The sequence below is a fragment of the Terrapene carolina genome, unplaced genomic scaffold (genome assembly GCF_002925995.2).
Source record: "Terrapene carolina triunguis isolate 2854851 unplaced genomic scaffold, T_m_triunguis-2.0 Scaffold95, whole genome shotgun sequence".
Taxonomy (NCBI): domain Eukaryota; kingdom Metazoa; phylum Chordata; order Testudines; family Emydidae; genus Terrapene; species Terrapene triunguis.
In genome coordinates this window covers 10,419,259-10,438,558 of record NW_020664446.1, presented here as the reverse complement: position 1 = coordinate 10,438,558, position 19,300 = coordinate 10,419,259, and the positions used below count along the sequence as shown (strand labels likewise).

The 19,300-nt window shown below is 39.1% G+C and overlaps 1 protein-coding gene across 3 annotated transcripts in view; it reads right to left on the bottom strand.

The window, feature by feature from the left end:
- The window catches only part of VTI1A (vesicle transport through interaction with t-SNAREs 1A), a 338,742-nt gene that overhangs the window by 307,581 nt on the left and 11,861 nt on the right, over positions 1-19,300 (bottom strand). For all 3 annotated transcript variants that reach the window (XM_024193518.3, XM_024193519.3, XM_029911367.1), the window contains exon 3: positions 11,084-11,194. In XM_024193518.3, coding sequence (XP_024049286.1) covers positions 11,084-11,194 — 111 coding nt within the window. The remainder of the gene's footprint in view (positions 1-11,083; positions 11,195-19,300) is intronic.

The window sequence follows — 19,300 nt, the reverse complement described above, 5'->3', positions numbered from 1 at the left end:
TTAGTTCCTAGCAAAGGCTTCTATTTACTCCATTATATCATGGACTTATCTGGAAAACTAAAAAAAGCAATTTGACTGAAATGTGGTTTTTGTTGTATTAAAACCCAGTGTTCTGTTTTTGGTAACACAAGAATACAGAAGTAAAATTATGCAATAATGATACTGTGCAAGTTCAATTTCCTGGAAAACATGCAAAAGTTAATACTGAACATCTCAAAAACAGTGTTCGGGAAATCACCAGAAAGGAAAATAGCTACCACTCACCACCATTCCTCCCCCTTCTCATGCTAACAAAACTAGAAATATATTTGCTTTTTGACAACAATCTTTAAAGAGGCTTCATAGAATAATTCTCCATATGCTAACAGCTTTAGCACAAATATATCGTTCACCTTACAGGAATCTATAGCAAAATTCTGCTGTAAAAACAAGCAAAGTAAAACAGCTCTGAAACAGTAGAGTAGAAAGAACAAAGATTTTCAATACTGCTATCACCACCACAACATACAATATAAAGAATTAGCCCGACAGCATTTTTGTAGTGTCAGAGTATTATTATTTACTTTATAAAATGACTACTATCATGCAATATTTATTTCAGTAACAGAGAAAATATATCTCCTTAAAATATGATGGGAAGTATATCAATCCTAATCCCCCACACACATTTTGCAATAAAATTATGCTCCTATTTAAAGTTTTGTTTAATGAAAGCCACATAGACTTCAACAAGCAGATAAAAGAGGCCATACACCATTTATTTATCAAAACAATTTTTGCCATGGGACAGTTAATCAGTCATCAATAAAAAGTTCACCATTTGCCAAAGAGCAACTTCACCTTGAAAGCAAAGCTATTTTTGACCACGGCAATTAGTCTTTCCATGTTCCAAACACTAAATTCTATTTTCCCCATTAATTTTTAAATCTACGTAACTTTAACTTAAAATAAACTGTACATCAAAAGAATGGAAAATAAACAGCCAGGAACACAATTTGACGAATTGGACTTATTTAGTTTATTTAGCTAAACAGGGTCCATTGGATCTCTTTAATAGGCTGACAGTTGCACTGGGCTGGTTAATAAAACATACAACACAGTATCTTCAGCCAATATAGAAATGCAAATCCCACCAGAAATATTTTATTCATGAAACAGTAATTTCAGTTACTACCAAACAGAAAAAAGGAAAGGGGGGGGGAAAAAAAAAAACAAAAAAAACCTTGCTTTGCAAACAAACAGTGCCATCTAGTGTCAGTGTCTGAACAAACTAAAAAAGTTTAAAAAGCTCTATAATTAATCCTTCTAATGTCAAAACATTATCAGTAGCTCATGTCTCTCCTTATTCTGTAGCCAAACACAAATAAGAGAACCTGTTAAGGAATTTTAAACATTGTGAATATAATCAGAGAATTGACCATCTTAAAAAATGGTATTTCTTGCTCAATTTGCCAGCTCCTGGGATTTCCTGAAGTTAAGTGTTTCCATAAGTCCCTATGCAGCCGAAGAAGTGGGATGTAGCCCACGAAAGCTTATGCTCAAATAAATTTGTTAGTCTCTAAGGTGCCACAAGTACTCCTGTTCTTTTTCCTGAAGTCATATGTATTCATTTTAGAGACAAAAATAAAAGTTTCTACTTTTATTAGTATCAGGGAGCCCATGTGACTATGGGAGAGTAAGCTAGATTCTGTTCTGCCTCATGCATCATGAAAACTGACAGCTAAGTTCTAACTGTGGAATCTTTATTACTGGTGATGATATCAGAGGCAGAAAGAAAACAACTTGATTCTTTTTGGAGCTGCCAGGTAGAAGAGTATCATTTGACTTAGATAAGGAATCGCTGAGCGAGAATAAAATATTAAAGCCATGATGTCAGTTTTATAGTCACATTCCTCTACCAGAATCACACTTCCTCTATATGAAGTTACCTTTGTGGGTGGTTAGAAGTACATTAATTAGATTGGATGCTGTTTCTGCCAATGTGAACGAACAAAACAAACAAGAGCAAGCAAAAGATTTGAAGCTTTGCTGAGCAAAGGAAGATTTAACACATATACTGTTATGTACAGATGGGAAAACAAAAATGTAGGATGGTGAGAAGGAAAGTCTGGTCATTGCCAACATCCAGGCATCTTTATACATTGAGTAATACAGCAGATTGACAGGTGACAGAAATCAACACTGCTTCTGCACTAGATTCCAAATTACAATCATACTGATTTTCCACTAAATGGCATAAGTGATGCATTGCAAGGGAATTTATGCTAAAATTGAGTGATTTTAGGCCTACTCTGATGCAGTATCTTTTTTGTGGGTGCAATGAAAGAAAACTGGGATGCACTGGATGTTTCAGGGGACACAATGCTGGTCGTGGGACCCAATGCCTTTAATCTCTAGATCACTAGTTCAAATTCAAGACAGGTCATCAGGATCCCTCAGTCACTATCTGATGGTAGGTTTATTTGAAATAACTGGGTCAGTCCAGTTGCTGAGAGGCAGGTTTACTAAACTCATTATCACCATCACCACACTGGCATTGCAGTTATTGACACCCTCCAAGACTGAAAAATGATAATGTCATGGAAACTGAAGTCTCTAGAGATGGTTCTTCCAGAACAAGATGCCTGCATGTTGGCACGGTGAAGATTTCTGTACATCTTTGAACAGCCTTATTAAGAACTGTACAAGCATATCAAGGTGAAATTAGTTGAGAGCATTAATATTCCTTAATCAGATTAGCAATAACCCCAGTTCTCTACTTTCCCTTTTACTTGTCCCCTTCCTCCCCAACCCTCCCCATCACCACTGTTAGGAATCATATTACTGGATTTAGCTTACTGATCAAGCACAGAAGAAATCTTTGTAAATGATACATAAAGTTTATAAACCAAAAAATAAAAGTTGTTTCATTGAACTGGTCCCTAAGGAATCGCAATTCAGATGATCATAACCACTTAGACTAATTGTCAATGAAGCATATTAACTCTTCTTTTTCACTCTTCTCTCTAAGAAGAAGGAATCATCACTGGTAAGTTTCATGGAGAAATAATTCCATCCAGCCGCTCTATTATTCTCATTCACTCACACGCCCATGCCATAAATTCTCAAGGTGCAAGCAAAGAGGATTGAATTTTCCAGATCCCTAGAGGTACCTAAGGCTTTACTACTGAGCCAGGTTACTCTATAGCTTAGCCTCCCGTTAGAAATTCAGTTTGGGGCTTGGATAACGCTAGAGTAATCTTTTGCATCTCAGTCCCCTTTCTCACAACCCCTCTGTTTCATATCTAATTAATTGATATTAAAGCTGATATAATTTACTGAATGGGAATTCATGACCAGCCTCCTCCCACAACACAGACCCACAAAGGAGGACATAGGTGTGGAAAAAACCTCATGAGGTTCTTGAATTTTCCTGACTGTGTATCTGTAAGGGGGAGTATTGGGGGGGACGACTAAGTACAGAGAGAGAGGAAAGGCCACACAACTTCAGTAATCTGGAGAGTATGCAGTACCCAACTGATTCCACCACAGCTCCTGGCCCCAACTAGCAACATGGCTACTATAGGAGATTTTTGCAGAGGATGGTTATAAAGAGAATAGCCATTCCTTTGTTTCTTCCACACAGGGCACTTGTTGAGCATACAGTGCTACAGCAGAGGTACTCTCAACCTTTTGCATGAGCAGAGGTAATCAAAGGGTGGAGAGACCCCTACATGCACAAACACAGTAATAAATCCACTTGGCCTTCTTTCACCTTTAGTCTAACTCATTTTGTAAGTAAAAACCTGTCAATAGTCCAGTTTCGTCCCCATCTTTAAAGTGATTAAATAAACTTCTCTTCTCCCCAAGGAAAGTGTGTTTGACAATGATTGAAGACAGGTTACATGCAACAAGACCTTTTCATAGTAAGAAACGAACCCAGTACAGATGTTTTAATGTAATATGCTCCTCTCAACTAGGGCCTGAAAATGGTTTAATTGCCACCATACAATGGAGAAAATCAGTTTCAGAAGAGAGTTTGAAATTTGTCAGGTCAGCTTCATTGTGTCCATACTAACAGTAAAACTGCTTTCGGCACAAGTTCAGGGGAACCTATTCTCCCCTGAACCTGTGCTGAAAACAGTTCTATTACTAGTGTGAACAAGAATAAAATGATTTCGGAAATGTCAAACAACTTGTTTGCAATGAGTCAATTTCCTATTGTAGATGGGGCTTAAGTCTGACTAATTCTTTTTTTAAAGTAGGTTCAGCTCCAAGCTGCATTTTATACACATCTGCTCAAAACACAATTTGTAAATACACAAGAGAAAACACTGCCTTGCTATTTTACAAATAAATTGAAAACATGATGTAGCAGAAACAATGTGGTGCAGAAGAGTTAACCTAGATATTTTAATTAAACCAGAAAGTGAAAGGGGATTTAGGCTCACATATATCGGGCACTACCTAATCTGTTTTGCAAGTGTTCTTTTATTTCCAAATAGTAGTATGGATGGCAGTAAGGGTGGACAAGAGTGGACTAGAAGAAGGGGTGGAAACAGGAAAGTAGTATCTGATAACTCAGGATTTAACTGGTGTACTTATTACCATGGTCCAGGCCAATGTTTTTGGATTCAAATGGTACTTTATTACTAAAGTCACATGACAAAAAGCTAACTCCAGCTGACATAACCCTCCTCGATATGGCCTCACTGACAACCTTCCTAAGTATTTTTAAAGCTTATTGATAGGAGCTGTTTTTGTAATATTCATTACAATTGGAATGATTTCCCCCCAGTTACAAGTTTGAAAAAAAAAAAAATCAAACTATTGGCCGAGATGCAACGATGCTACAATAGTGCTAGAATGTCAAAAATAGTTTTTCTACTGTAACTGTTAAAATCCTTGCATAATGTATTTGTCCACAATACTACTTTCTTCTCCCCATATCTTCCATTTAAGTTTCCTTTTTGATATTCAAAGTGTTCTATTGTAGTTTTTATTTCAGCAATAGTTATGGGGAGTTATTGATTTTTTTGTTACAGTACAGAAGTCTCCACCAGGGTCAAGGCCCCATTGCACCAGGCACGCTACAGAAACATACAAATTGAGTCCCTGTCCTAAAGAGCTCATAATCTAAGTCAAGACAGCAAGTGAGATATGAAGGGTGCTGTGGGAACAATCAGCTACAGTATATACAATTCTTTAATATTATACAGTGACCATCAATAAAAACACAGAAACAAATGGACTGGAATGTTTCTACAGTACTTTGAATGTGTAAGATGGGATGTACAAGTAGGGTATGCGCACACAAGAAAATTAGCTTATTGGTCTAGACAAAAATGTAGCTTATGTGCCCTCTTCATCTGTGTAAACTGTGGTTGTAGGGTTTTTTTATTTACACAAACACCCAGTTTTGGGACAGCTGGCACTTACAACTATTTATATTCCTACAGAGAAGTGTTCTTTATGTAGAATACTGTCCACTAAACTTCCAGTTAAAGTGCCTCTCAGTTAAGTGAGGTGTCTTGCAGCTCTGCATGTTGTTTGGTGCTGAATGGGAATGGAGTCTTTCATTTAGCAAGGAGACCTGCTATATTTATTTCATGAAGGCGCCAACAGTCATAGAACAGTTTGGGGTGGTTAGCTCAACTTTGGCACTGCAAGTAGAAGGAAAGTGTTTTCCAGTGAGAAAATTCTCCACAGTACATGCAGCCAGTATTGTAAAATGCACGTGTGAAGGCAATGTGGGCAGTAAGAAAAAATAAAAATTACATAACAGGCACATACAGACTTCCTTGGGTGGAGGAAAAAAATATTTAAGTTAACCTTTGGAACATTCTGAAATGAAAGCTCATGACCCTGCTCTGTTTACCCACAGACAAGATACAACATTAGAGGCAATAGTCCCAAGTTTTGTCCATTAAAGTTTTGTCTCAATCCAATCCTGAGGGCATAATGGTAGACAAACAACAGCTCCTATGTCTGCAGTTCTTTGGAACGCATGCTGGCAGTTTTACACAGATCTATTAACCACAGTTTTGAGTAATGGTTATTTGGTATTCATTTCTGTAACATGGATACTTGTCTGCTAGAAAATGAGCCACAACCTAGCATGCTGACCAATATTATCTCATTGTTTGCTTGTACTTCCCTGTCTATCTGTATGTATCTGCTCTCTCTTGTCTCCGATTGTACACTCTTTGGGACAAGGAGGTTTTTTTTGTTTTGTTTGCAACTGCACCTAGCACAATGGGGTCCTGGGCGATGACGGGGGCTGCTAGGCTCTATAGTAATACAAATAAATTAATAATAATTTTCAGTTAGTGCTAATTCTGAAGTACAACTTGTGGCCAAAATCAATTTAGGATGGATTCAGACGAGAAAGCTCAATATCCCATTATCTGTGCCATCCGGTTCTATAAAACATCAGTGTTTAAAGGGATATTGTCAAACAGAGAAAAGTGTTTGTTTTTTTAATTAAGCATGCTCTATTTTTCTCTGAGGTATTACCATCTAAGATCACTATAACGAAAAGATGACAGAAAAAAAAACATTTTTTCACTTTTAGACTTTTGAGCATTTGATAGCAAAGTCAGTCATAGTCTGTTGTCACTATTCAGGTGGGTCCTTCACACAGCATCCAGGGAGAGAAAAAACATTTAACAAATGCAACTGTAAACCATAGGCAGTGGCAGAGGGACTGAGAGGCCGGTATAGTAACTGAAGCCACTTGTAAGTGAGTGGATTTCAAGTTGAGTGTTCCTTTAAGAGATGGCCCCAGGGCTTTAGTTAAGAGATTTTCTGCAAAGCAAAAACAGTAGTTTGCAACTCCACATTTGGCCACAAGATAGAGCCCTTACCATGGCATACATAAACTGCAAGCACATTCCACAATATAAGCAAGTAGTGATATTTTATATTACCTTTCGATTCAACAGCAGTAAAGGCTCACTCCTAGCTGATACATCCTAGTGAGTATTTCATTTTTTAAAAAGAGCTATTAAAACTAAAGTTTACCTACATTACTTACTATGTAAGAGTTTACTGATGGTATTTTTAGTACGAAACTTTAATAAGCTTGACCTTTTATGGGCCAGCTTCTCATGTCCTCACTCATGAGGAATAGTATCCTACTACACAAGTAAGGAACTTACTTGAAATTAATGGGATCCCTTAGGAATAAGGTGCTATACAACCAGAGTCATGGTATCGGAATCAGACCCTCAATAGCTGGAATTTCTTACACTGAGATGTGACTAATAAAAGACACCCATATCTATTCAGAGTCCCATGGAATCTGCTTATTTTTGTCATTAAAGTAAGTTATTGTTTTTAAATTTCATTAGTCCTGCAGAGCCGACACAGCCAAGAGTGAGTGAGTTAGATGCTATTCCTTCTTGGGCACCATTTATTCCAATTACAGAGCTATCAGTTACACCTGGGCAATCCTACTGAAAACTATGAAGTTGCACAGGGATTGCTAGGGGCATAATCTGAACTTAAAACTGCACAGATGTGTATGGAAGATTAGTTCAGACTGCATGATCTTTATAGCAGTGATGTGTGGGAAAGAACAGTCAGATTCTTAAAGATCAGGTTGAGCTAGCAAGGCTAGCACCAAGAAAAAAAAACCCATCTATTTGTGACCTGTTCATATCTGATCTGGAAGTTAGCTTATGAGCACAATTAACAAAACCCTGCAAGGCCGTTTTTAGAGAGTCAACTTTCAGAGTGTGACTGCACTAGGTTAAAAGATTAATATAATTTCAAAATATACTTCAAGACTTAGCAAGTGTAGAACATTTATGAATGTTTACAAGAAGTATCATCCAATCATCAAGATGCCCAATGACCATATGACAATGTCATACAATGAGGTAAAGATGTCAACCCAGTCTCTCGCCACTTTGGCCAGCACAATCTAAATGCAAGCGGACTTTCCATCTGGAAACAGTCTGCCATCACTCAACCTAAATGCCCTCTCCTTTACAAATAAAGGATCTAACCGTCTGCAGAATTAATGCATCCTGCTCTTAAGTTTTAAGAATATTGCCGAAATGTTGGTTTCAATAACTGCTTGAGCTGGGGTAAGTCTTCAGGACTCTGTCAGGCATACAAAAAACTTGACAGAATAGATTTTTTTCATTACAATGTGTATAAAATTAAACTTGCAGTCCCATTTATGTCATTCGTTTTAAAGTTTGAGAGAAGTGCTGATCCAGATGCTTTACGCAATTCACTTTGAAGAGACAGTATTAGTCTTAAATCAGCTTTCACATTCTTCTACTTAAATTACATAGGTAAGTGGCCAAGAGAGGGCCATCCACAGCTATAATCATTACATTTCAAAACATGGAAGAGAACTGATTAAGACAGACTCGTGCTTTGGTTTAAAGTCCTCTCAGTTTAAAAAAAAAAAGACAAAATCTTCTAAGCCTCTGCGTTTAGTCCACGGGTAGGCAAACTTTTTGGCCTGAGCGCCACATCAGGGTTGCAAAACTGTATGGAGGGCCGGGTAGGGAAGGCTGTGCCTCCCCAAACAGCCTGGCCCCTGCCCCTAATCCGACCCCTCCCACTTCCCACCCCGACTGCCCCCCTCAGAATCTCCGACCCATCCAACCCCCCCTGCTCCTTGTCCCCTGACTGCCCCAACCCCTAGCCACACCCCCGCCCCCTGAGAGGCCTCCTGGGACTCCCAGGCCTATCCAACCCCTCCTGTTCTCCGTCCCGACTGCCCCCCGCCAGAACCTCCGCCCCATCCAACTGTCCCCTGACTCCCTCCCAGGACCCCCTGCCCCTTATCCAACTCCCCAGACCCCTTACCATGCGGCTCAAAGCATCATGTCTGGCAGCCGTGCCGCCCGGCCGGTGCCAGACATGCTGCAGCGCTGCCCTGCAGGAGCGCGCAGCCCCGCCGCCCAGAGCGCTGGCGGTGTGGCGAGCTGAAGCTGTGGCAGAGGAGGGACAGCGGGGGAGGGGCCGGGGCTAGCCTCCCCAACCTGGAGCTCAAGGGCCGGGCAGGACGGTCCCGTGGGCCGTAGTTTGCCCACCTCTGGTTTAGTCCCAAAATGAAGTACTAGTCTCTAGCCCCAGTATTCTGCTGATTGATAAATGCCCACTTACAGCTTCACTTTCCTTCACACAGTAAGGAAGGGTAGGAGTAGCCAACGTAAATGGGATCCAGGTTGAGTTTCCAATTCCACTTATAAAGAACGATGTCTAAATCTGCCAGCTCACATGTGCATGCATCTTTTGGAAGAGCAGCGAACCTCGAGAAGCGAGTCTGTAAGAAAATCCTGCTCCTAATGAGAAACTTACCCTCAGCTGCAGTAAAAGTGAATTTGTTTCAGAAGGCATGTACTTACAACCACATTTTCCAGATGTCATCTAGCGCTCCTATTAGGCTGTAAACTCTTTGCTTACAGCCAACAGATCACAAACTCAGTCAAGATGATTTTCACCAGAGTATTCAAAAGGCATTTCCATTTCAATGAAAATTTTCAGCTGCTTTCCCTCAGTCACTATACTATTAGAGCAGCTCAAAAAGCCAAGAGAGTTTATGCCATATTTTCCTCCCTTGTCTCCTTGAACGCACAGCCAAACCACTGTTACGTAAACTTTCCCAGAAACTTCACCTTTGGGTAAAGAGCAAGCCGGAAGGAATCTCAGCCCGGTAAGTAAAAACTTGTGAAAATTATCAGTGTCTGAAAACAAGTATTAGAACACAAATGCTTGTGTCACCTTAGCTACAGTGGCGTCAGTGAACTGAACCATTCAGCTCTCGTAACATACTTCTAATCATAACTATTGCTTTTTTCATTCTCTTTTCCATCCTTTACTCTTTTCCTCCATTTTTCTGGTAAATAGCTTGCTCGTTTTTTTTCCATCACTTCGATCTATTCCCTCTTTTCTTCTCTCTCTGCGCTGTTTGCATTCCCTCATCCCCATCCCAGGCTCTTCCATCACTTATTTTCTATTGCTCAGTCATAGGCCCCTCATTTCTTCTCTTCCCCCAAGCAACCCTGTTTCATCATTATACAGATCCCAGTCTCTTCTCACTGGGCCCTCACCTCCTACCTAATTCCAGTTCCTCCCTTTTCTTCTCCCTGTGAAGGTGACATGGCTAATCTCCCTTCTCTTAGCTATTTAGAGCATGGCAGGCGGTAAGAAAGGGGCAAGGAGTTTCCATGGGGACATAAGGGGTTCTCAGCATACATAGTAACGTTCACTCCCCAACTACAGATAGCACTCTGTCAGTCTGGTGCTCTACCCCTGGGATGCAATGGAGCATTAAGTTGCTTACCCTATAATGTCACATGTACTACTTACACCCAGAAAGAAATAGCAGATGGATTTGAAGTCTTCAGTCAGCCCTTTTAGAAGCAATTTTGTGTGTACACAAATCCATTCGCTATTTCAAAGTCAAAAGAAACAGGACCGGTGGCTTGCAGGCTATACAAGCACACAGACAGGAGAACCATGCTAGTTTGCATTTGGTACCTGAAAGATCCACTGAGGATAACTGATTTGAAAAACAGCCAATGAGTATCCAAACATCAAGGAAAAGAAATCATGGATATTGAGTAATGAAGTGAACTTGGGATTCATTTCATAAGTGTAGTTTATAACTGGTAACTTATAAACATGGTACTTCATACTAGTCTCATAATACCCTGTAAAATTAAGTGACTTCTCACAGTATAAGTACAATGGTCTGCTATTGAGTCCTTGCCAAGAAACAGGGCTAGAAGAGTGTGGACAGAGAGAGATGGGGGGGGCGGAAGAAGTGGGGGGCACAATGGTAGGAGCAAGTAGTCTGCAGAGTTTAACTGGGACTGCAGACTAGCAAACGATTAAGGAGGTTCTTCCCCATATAAACACTGCGCAGATATTATTGCATTTGTGGACAGGAAGAGGACAGCTCCTTCCACCCTTGCATGAGTTAAGACTATTCTCTCCCCCAAAGTCTGCCCATGTGGAGTTGATTGGAGAAAGTTGGGGAAATGGAAGAAAGTGATTACTTCATTCTGAAACACAGTTACACTAAGGTAAGTTTCTTCTTAAATGCCGTCCTTTATCATATGTAAAATATACTCACAAAATCCGCTTCAAGTTTTCCCATTTCTTGTTTGTAGCTCCTCATTCTACTGCTATACATTCCTCGGCTTTGGGCGGGGATTTCTCGAACTTCGAGTTCCATCTGTTCAAGCTAGTAATTGAAAAACAGGAGAGAGACGTTTATTTTATGTTCATCTTCATCCTTGTTTTGTTCACATTTATATATGAAATTTCAGCGACAGCCTCTAGCTTTCAGTATGGTCTTCTGATTACCTTTTCCTCCCTCTTGCTAAGTGGGCTGACACTCAAGGAAACTGCACAAAGTCAGAGTGAATCAGATGTAATTAGAACCCAGGAATGGAGTAGCTGCTAATTATTTGCTCTACCGATTGGACTGCAGCCTCCTTAGTATGCTGCTGCCTGTTTAGGAATGGTATTTTGCCACAGTGAAGAATCCATTATCTACTTTTTAAAATACTGCTTTCAGTTCACTTTTAAAAAAAGACAACAGAAAAAAAATAGTACCTTTCCATAATAGCAGTAGGCACGCTGGACAATATTTACTCATTTTCCACTGATCTCAGCCATGACAATATGGCACGGGAAGAGAAATATCTTTCATTTAGGTAAAGTCCCAAACTACTATTTGCAGAATTTTATAAGAGATAGATAAGCATTTACACAGAAAACTATTTCCAGTTTGAGATTTCAGTCTCATGCCACAGGAAAGGCACCAGATTTAATCAATGGATTTATAAAATATTCACTTAAAAGTCATTCAGCCTGATCTATTCAGAACACATATGGTACTTAGTGGGAAATTGTACGGCATAGTTTCTCTAAATGGTTTTCTGGTAATAAAGAGAAATAAATATATAAAGCAAGTTTTACTTTTATATTATTCTTTGTCTTAGGCCCAACTTTCCAAAACTGAAAGTTAGTGGTTATAATTTAAATGGCTTGCATAGTACCAGTTTCAGTGGACAGTTAGGAAAAATCTGTCATATGAAACCTCTCCTTAACTATAGAGATATTCAGATTTAAAAGATCAAAAGGAAAAAGCTATGAAATGCAACTGGAAAGAATCTTTGTTCCTTTTAACAAACAAGCAAACAAACAAAAAAAGAGTGACCAGGCCACCAAGCAAATCCTGTTGGACTATAACCTGTTACTCAGGTGAAACAAAACTGTCCAACCTCAGACCCATTTACTCAAGTCCTATGCACCATCCAGGACAGTTGAAGACAGGGCCAGCTCTACCATTTTTGCCAAAGCAAAAAACAAACAAACAAACAAACAAAAACAAAAAAAAAGCCGTCTGAACTGCCAAAACGAAAAAAAAAAAAAAAAAAGGGTGTTCCTGGAGCTGGCCCTGGTCAGATCACTATCTTGGGACATTTAGGCCTAATCACAAAACCAATGGTGTGGTTTTTCATAACAATTTTTCAACTGAGACCCTAGAAAGGGAAGGGGATTGACTAGATGGGCCTGACAGGGATTCCACCTTAAAAGTAACTCCCAGGATTTGGATTTCAGTAACTATTTATCTCAATTTGATTTAGTGTTCCTCCAAGAAACTTGGTTTCTAAGTATGAGTCCGATTTACCAGGCTTTGAATCTGTATTTGAATTCTGAAGAGGGTGTTAAGCATGCAAAGAGGGGTAAACCTGCAAATGGTCCTGCCCTGCTCATCTCCAAGTTAAATGTTATAACTAGTAAATAACACCATGCAATCCCTATTTTCAAGCCTCTAGTATTATTTTCCCAAATAAATGTACTCCATTAGCCCTGAATATACATATGCCCCTTCGAGCTTCCCTTTCTATAGTGTGTCTTTCTGAGTAGGGCTTGAATCTCTCATTGACTTGTTTACGGAAAAGTTGTTCTTTTGGGAAATTTTTATGACCAACCGAGTTCTGGGGATAAGGAATTTTTTAGTTTTCCCCCTCCTCATTTAACAGGGTGTGATCTTCACTTCCCCCGGACACGCTAAGGACAAGGTAAGAAATACTCCAGGTTGTAAATTTTCTGTAATTTTAAATAGGTTTTGGTTGGAGACTTTGAATGGTAGAGATGGCAATGATCTGGAGGGTCATTTTTCACTCATCTTCTAGATGGGGCAATGTGTTAGACTATATTGCAGTTTCTATTTTACGGTGGTCTTGTTTCTCTAGTTTTATAGTGGCTTTTACAGACAGTGATCGTTAACACCTGGAGGTGAATTTCTGCCCTTCAGCCACTTTTTCCAAAAGGGATTTTGACAGATTGTGTTTTACTCCTGATTTTGAAAGTGTAAACAAGATATATTAAGTGGAATCTGTTATTTGGTACAGTGATTAGGACACAAGCCTATGACTTGGAAGACCCAAGTTCAGTTTCCTACTCCACCAAAAGACTTCTTATATCACCATTGGCAAGTCACTTAGGGAATTAATTCAGAGACACTATCCGTAAAAATAGGGGTTCTAACATTTGCCAACTTTGCAGAGGTGCTGTGGATAAATATATTAAAGATTGAGAAGCAATTTGAGATCTAATGAGAAGCACTAGATAGTAGTAGTAGTAATAAAGCCTCAAGTCAGAGAGAAGCTCATACCCAGTGATTTGTTAAGTTTTGAAGACCTTAATTTTTGATCACAAGCACACACAAACTGAGACTGTTAAATTACAGGATGACTCAACCGTTAATCTTTTTTTTTTTTTTTTTTTTTTAATCCTTTAGAAGATAAGAGAATCTGTCATGACTCGGATTGCTTCAGTTTATAAAAAACATTTTCAGATTATTGCAAGGGATCTGAGAAATAATAGTTCCTCTTATTCTATTAAGATATTAGTTATCCTTAGAAACGACTATAAAAAATGCTGAATAAGAAAAAGTTGCATCATCAAAAGGTCCTTTGGAAGAAATTTGAATTCACTGCCACAAACAAAAATCTCCTCTATTTTAGATGATGGCAGCAATGGTCTACCACAAGATTAACGTAAAATTTGACGCTCTTATCCCAGACATGCTTTGGAGAGACATTTTTCTGCCTTGTACAATGATAATCCATCTATTAACCCTTTGGTTTGGTCTACCTCGATGGACCTCACCTGCTGTCCTTATCCAGAATGGCCCACAGTCTCCACCAAGGAAGTCAGAATTTTGATAAAACCAATGTAATAAAAGGGAGGATTTTATCCCAGCAGAAGTCTATAAGGAATATACTGTTTGATGGGCCCCTGTGTTAGCAAAATTATTTACTAATAAAAATATGTAGGGATTGCCCCCCCTTTCCCCCAAAGTGACAAATGACCCTAGAAATTATCAACCTATTAGCCTTTTAGACATGGTTTTTAATATCCATACCAAGTATCTCCTGTGGAGATTAGAGGACTGGAAAGAGCTGTAATTTATTTGTTGAGGAACAAGCCAATTTCAAGAAGGACTGCTCTACCAACAGTTATTTTGCCCTCTCTCATCCAATTTATAAACTTTGTTCCACCAAGAGGGAAAGTTTTATACAGCCTTCGTTGATCTGAAATCAGATTTTGATTCCATTAAGAGAGAGAGTCTCTGGGATAAATTTGTGAGGATTTGCATAGTTTTTAAATTACTCTCTCTTTTGAGAAACCTCCATAGCCAAAGAGTGGCCAGAGTTAAAGATATGATCAGTTAGGGTGAAAAGTTGAGCTATGGCCATCATTATGGGAGTCTGTCTGGGCTGCTTATTGGCTCTCTCTTTCTTTAGTTTTCACATTAAATGAGCTTGCAGCAGTTTTAGAAGGGGAGCAGTATGTGACGGGTTGGATCACAGAAACCCCCTTGGTGCCACCTGATGTGCAAAGACTACCCCTGCTTCAGTTTTCCCTGCCAGCTCAGGACTCCAGCACCCTGTCTTGCTGAGCGAGACACTCCAGTCTGGCTCCAACACAGACCCAGGGTCTGAATCACTTGCCCCAAAGCTGCAAGTTTACCTGAAAACAGCTCCCAGAAATGTGCTTGTCTCTAGCACTCAGATGCCCAACTCCCAATGGGGTCTAAACCCAGATAAATCCGTTTTACCCTGCATAAAGCTTATGCAGGGCAAACTCATAAATTGTTCACCCTCTATAACACTGATAGAGAGATATGCACAGTTGTTTGCTCCCCCAGGTATTAATACATACCCTGAGTTAATTACTAAATAAAAAGTGATTTTATTAAATACAGACAGTAGGATTTAAGTGGTTCCAAGTAGTAACAGACAGAACAAAGTAAGTCACAAGCAAAATAAAATAAAATGCGCAAATCTATGCCTAATCAAACTGAATACAGATAATCTCACCCTCAGAGATGCTTTAGTAAGCTTTTACTCAGACTGGACATCTTCCAGGCCTGGGCACAATTCTTTCCCCTGGTACAGCTCTTGTTGCAGCTCAGGTGTTAACTAGGGGATTCTTCATGATGGCTTCTCTCCCTCTCTCTTCTGTTCCACCCCTTTATATATCTTTTGCATAAGGCGGGAACCCTTTGTCCCTCTGGGTTTCCACCCCCGCTCACTGGAAAAGCACCAGGTTAAAGATGGATTCCAGTTCAGGAGACATGATCACATGTCACTGCAAGACTTCATTACTCACTTGCTGGCACACACATATACAGGGAGACTCACAGGTAAACAGCCATCTGCAGACAGTGGGAGTCATCAAGATTCCAAACCATCATTAATGGCCCACACTTTACATAATTACAATAGGCCCTCAGAGTTATGTTTTATATTTCTAGTTTTAGATACAAGAGTGGTACATTTCTACAAATAGGATGATCACACTCAGTAGATTATGAGCTTTGTAATGATACCTTACAAGAGACCTTTTGCACAAAGCATATCCCATTTGCATTATTGTCACTTATTAAATTTTTATAAAACCATATAGACTGCACAACGTCACACAGTATATCCCGCCCAAAATTTTGGATTAGTCTGTATTGGTCCTTCTTTATGCAAACAACATGGTTTTGCTGTCCCAAACGATATCTAAGTAGTGCATAAGTTTACATGCTTCGGTGAAAAAGAATAAAGTTTCTTCCTTGCTGTCATCATGAGGGTAGATAAGGAGATTTTTTTTTTTTTTTTGCCTAGGCTGGTAACTTTTCATGACTATCATGCGAGGTACTGCAGTATATATACACTATAGCAGAGAAAACAGATTTCATTCTGCAGCTATTAAATATAATCAAGTTTCATGCTTATTCATAGATTTCAGCATGCATGCTTACAAATATTATATTGGTCTTTCAAATACAATCAAGGTGAGTAGAGCTAGATTGCAACATTTTTTCCTGAAAAGCATGAAAAAAGAAAACTGAAGGTAAACTTAAAAAGTATCTTTTGCCCTACTATTACCGATACTTGTTCAATCATAATGCAATGGAAGCTAAAGGAAAAGTATGTAACATGTAATCCTGGGAGATGTATTCTTTCAGTTCTTACAATGCAATGGTGGGGACAGCTGTACAGAATCATTCCCACCACAGCAGTATTATGGTCTACTCTTATTTCATAATAAGGAACAGATTATAAATTTAGACAATTGGAAAATATAGCTAGATCTCTTGATTCACATATGTTTCAACATAACCTACCCACGCCCCCACTGGCTAAGAACAAAGCTTAGGAATAGACCACAGCAAGCACAACACTCCTGCCCATTTCTAGTACATATCTTAGCCTTTCAAAAGTGATGTGTCCTTTAGTTATTATTTTTTAGAATATCTTTATAGTCAACTGCAAAAGAACAAAGAATGGGCAAATTATTGAAGTGTGCTATAGGACCAGTATACATAGCCAGTATACATAGCCTCCTCTATGAAGACAGATTATCTCAGAATTTACTATGCATAGAGGAGTCCGCCCCACTCCCGCCCCAAACAAAATATCAGATTTACTAGGGAAGGAATTGGATGCCACAAGCAAATAAATCCGTGGTTCTCAACCCGCGGGCCACTTGAGGCCCTATCACCTCACAGCTGCAGCCCATGTGACATCCTCACGGCCGTACAGGTAGTATATATATTGTGTGGATGCAGCCCACATAACACACAGAGAGCTGCATATACAGCCCACAATGATAAATGGGTTGAGAACCCCTGAAACAGAATAAAAATACAACTGGTATCAAAAATGCTTTATCTCAACCAGGAGCAAGTGTTACACATTTTACCCAATTTTCCTACTTAAAAAAAAAAAAAGATTTCTAATACAGTAATTCATGACAATCACATACATGCACATGATAGGTATCCAATAATATGCTCTGTTTTGTGTCTGTCTTTGTACTGTGTACCAGCTGCCTTCTCCTGCAGGTAACAGCAGACCTGTTCCCCTCTAGTCAATGCAGCTTAAGAAAGGAAGCACCCCAATATTCAAAGAATCATGAATGTTTAGCAGGTTGCTACTAAGTACACGCACTTGATAAATACTGGTGCTATTAAAGCAAATTAAACTACTTGGTAGCATATGCCATGGAAAGTGCCTACTTATCCCTGATGAAAACTCAGCTGACAGACAGCACCCTATGCAGGTACACATATGGTAGTATTAATACTTAATAAAACCAACCTGGTGATATAATAACTAGCAGAATTAGTCCATACAAGTGGAATCTGGCATTTGAACATAATAAAAAAACAATTACAAATAAATACTCCCACAGCACGTTTAAAAGGAGCATCTTTTTACATATCTACTTACCTCGTTAGATCATGATCCTTCCTCATTCGATCATTTAGCTTCACCCATAGATCAAAAATATGCTTGACACTGGAAGTTAATCCAGAGTCTATCCAAAATGAGTGAGCCTTACTCCTAACATCATGTAGGCACCATAGTGGTAAGTAACAAAGATGCGTAGATAAAACCAAGGCTTCTCAGTCCACATGTTGGTTAGTGCTGGAGTAGAGTCACATAAAGAGGATTTGGGATTCCTTACCGAACAGTTCAACAACTGCTTTTAGAATATTTATTGGTATAATAGATTACCAAGTATCATATTAGTGTCCTTCCATTTTTTTCCAGGCAAAGAGTAGGTAATGATTGCAGTTCCCTCAAATAGCCATTTTAAAAAAAAAAAATCCACTAGTGTCCTCTGTGCTAGTAATGTCAAATAACCAGATTTTTTTGACCATGATGATGTTGTCATAAAACACATAAATTTACAATTAGGTCCAAGGTTATCCTTTTCATTTCAAAATGTCACGATCAGCAGGTCATTCCTTTATGACATTTACTGTGCAACAGAAATTCTTATCCAATGTTAACCAATTTGTTCTCAGAGAGGATAATACCTTCTGAATAAAAAGTTAATTTATTATCTGCGAACAATGATTTCTGAAAGCTATCAGAGAGAGAGAGAGACTTCACAGAGGCCTACGGTTCCATTAATGGCAGTCTCCCCCTTAGCTGCACAGAATTACGCAAACAAATTGTTTAGGCTTGCTTTTTTTCAGCATTTTATGTGAACTGTAATACTGTTTGGATTCTAAAGACCTGAGGTAAACAAAAAGTGTTTAGAGCAAACAAAACTAAGCCTATCAGCCACACAAATACTATTTTCTAATAAATATGAGAAAATTACTTTAGCACATTCTGAAATGCAACTTTATTAAACATGAAATTTGTGTACTATACAGCCAAGTTACAGTCAAGGGAAAGAAGATGCATACATAACTGGAGTGCTAAGCTACATGCAATCTCTTGTGTTTCAGAAAGACAACCTCTTAATGCTCAAGTATCGTAGAATCATAGAAATACAGGTCTCGAAGGGACCCAGTAAGTCATCAAATCTAACCCTCTGCTCAGAGGCAGGATCAAGTAAACCTAGACCATTCCTGACAGGTGTATGTCCAATCTGTTCTTAAAAACCTCCAGTGATGGCAATCCCACAACCTCCCTGGGAACACCTGGAGTCCCCTGGAGCTCTGCAGACTATGTTTAAGATTTCCCGAAAGGGTCCACACCTCCATTCAATTTTTTTTATGGGTCCACAAATGAAAAAGGTTGAAAACCACTGATCTAACCAAAATCTCCCTTGCTCCAGATTAAGTAAGGGTTTCGTCAGGTATGTTAGCAACAAGAAGTCAAGGAAAAATCATGGAGCAGGTCCTCAAGGAATCAATTCTGAAGCACTTAGAGGAGAGGAAAGTGATCAGGAACAGTCAGCATGGATTCACCAAGGGCAAGTCATGCCTGACTAACCTAATTGCCTTCTATGATGAGATAACTGGCTCTATGGATGA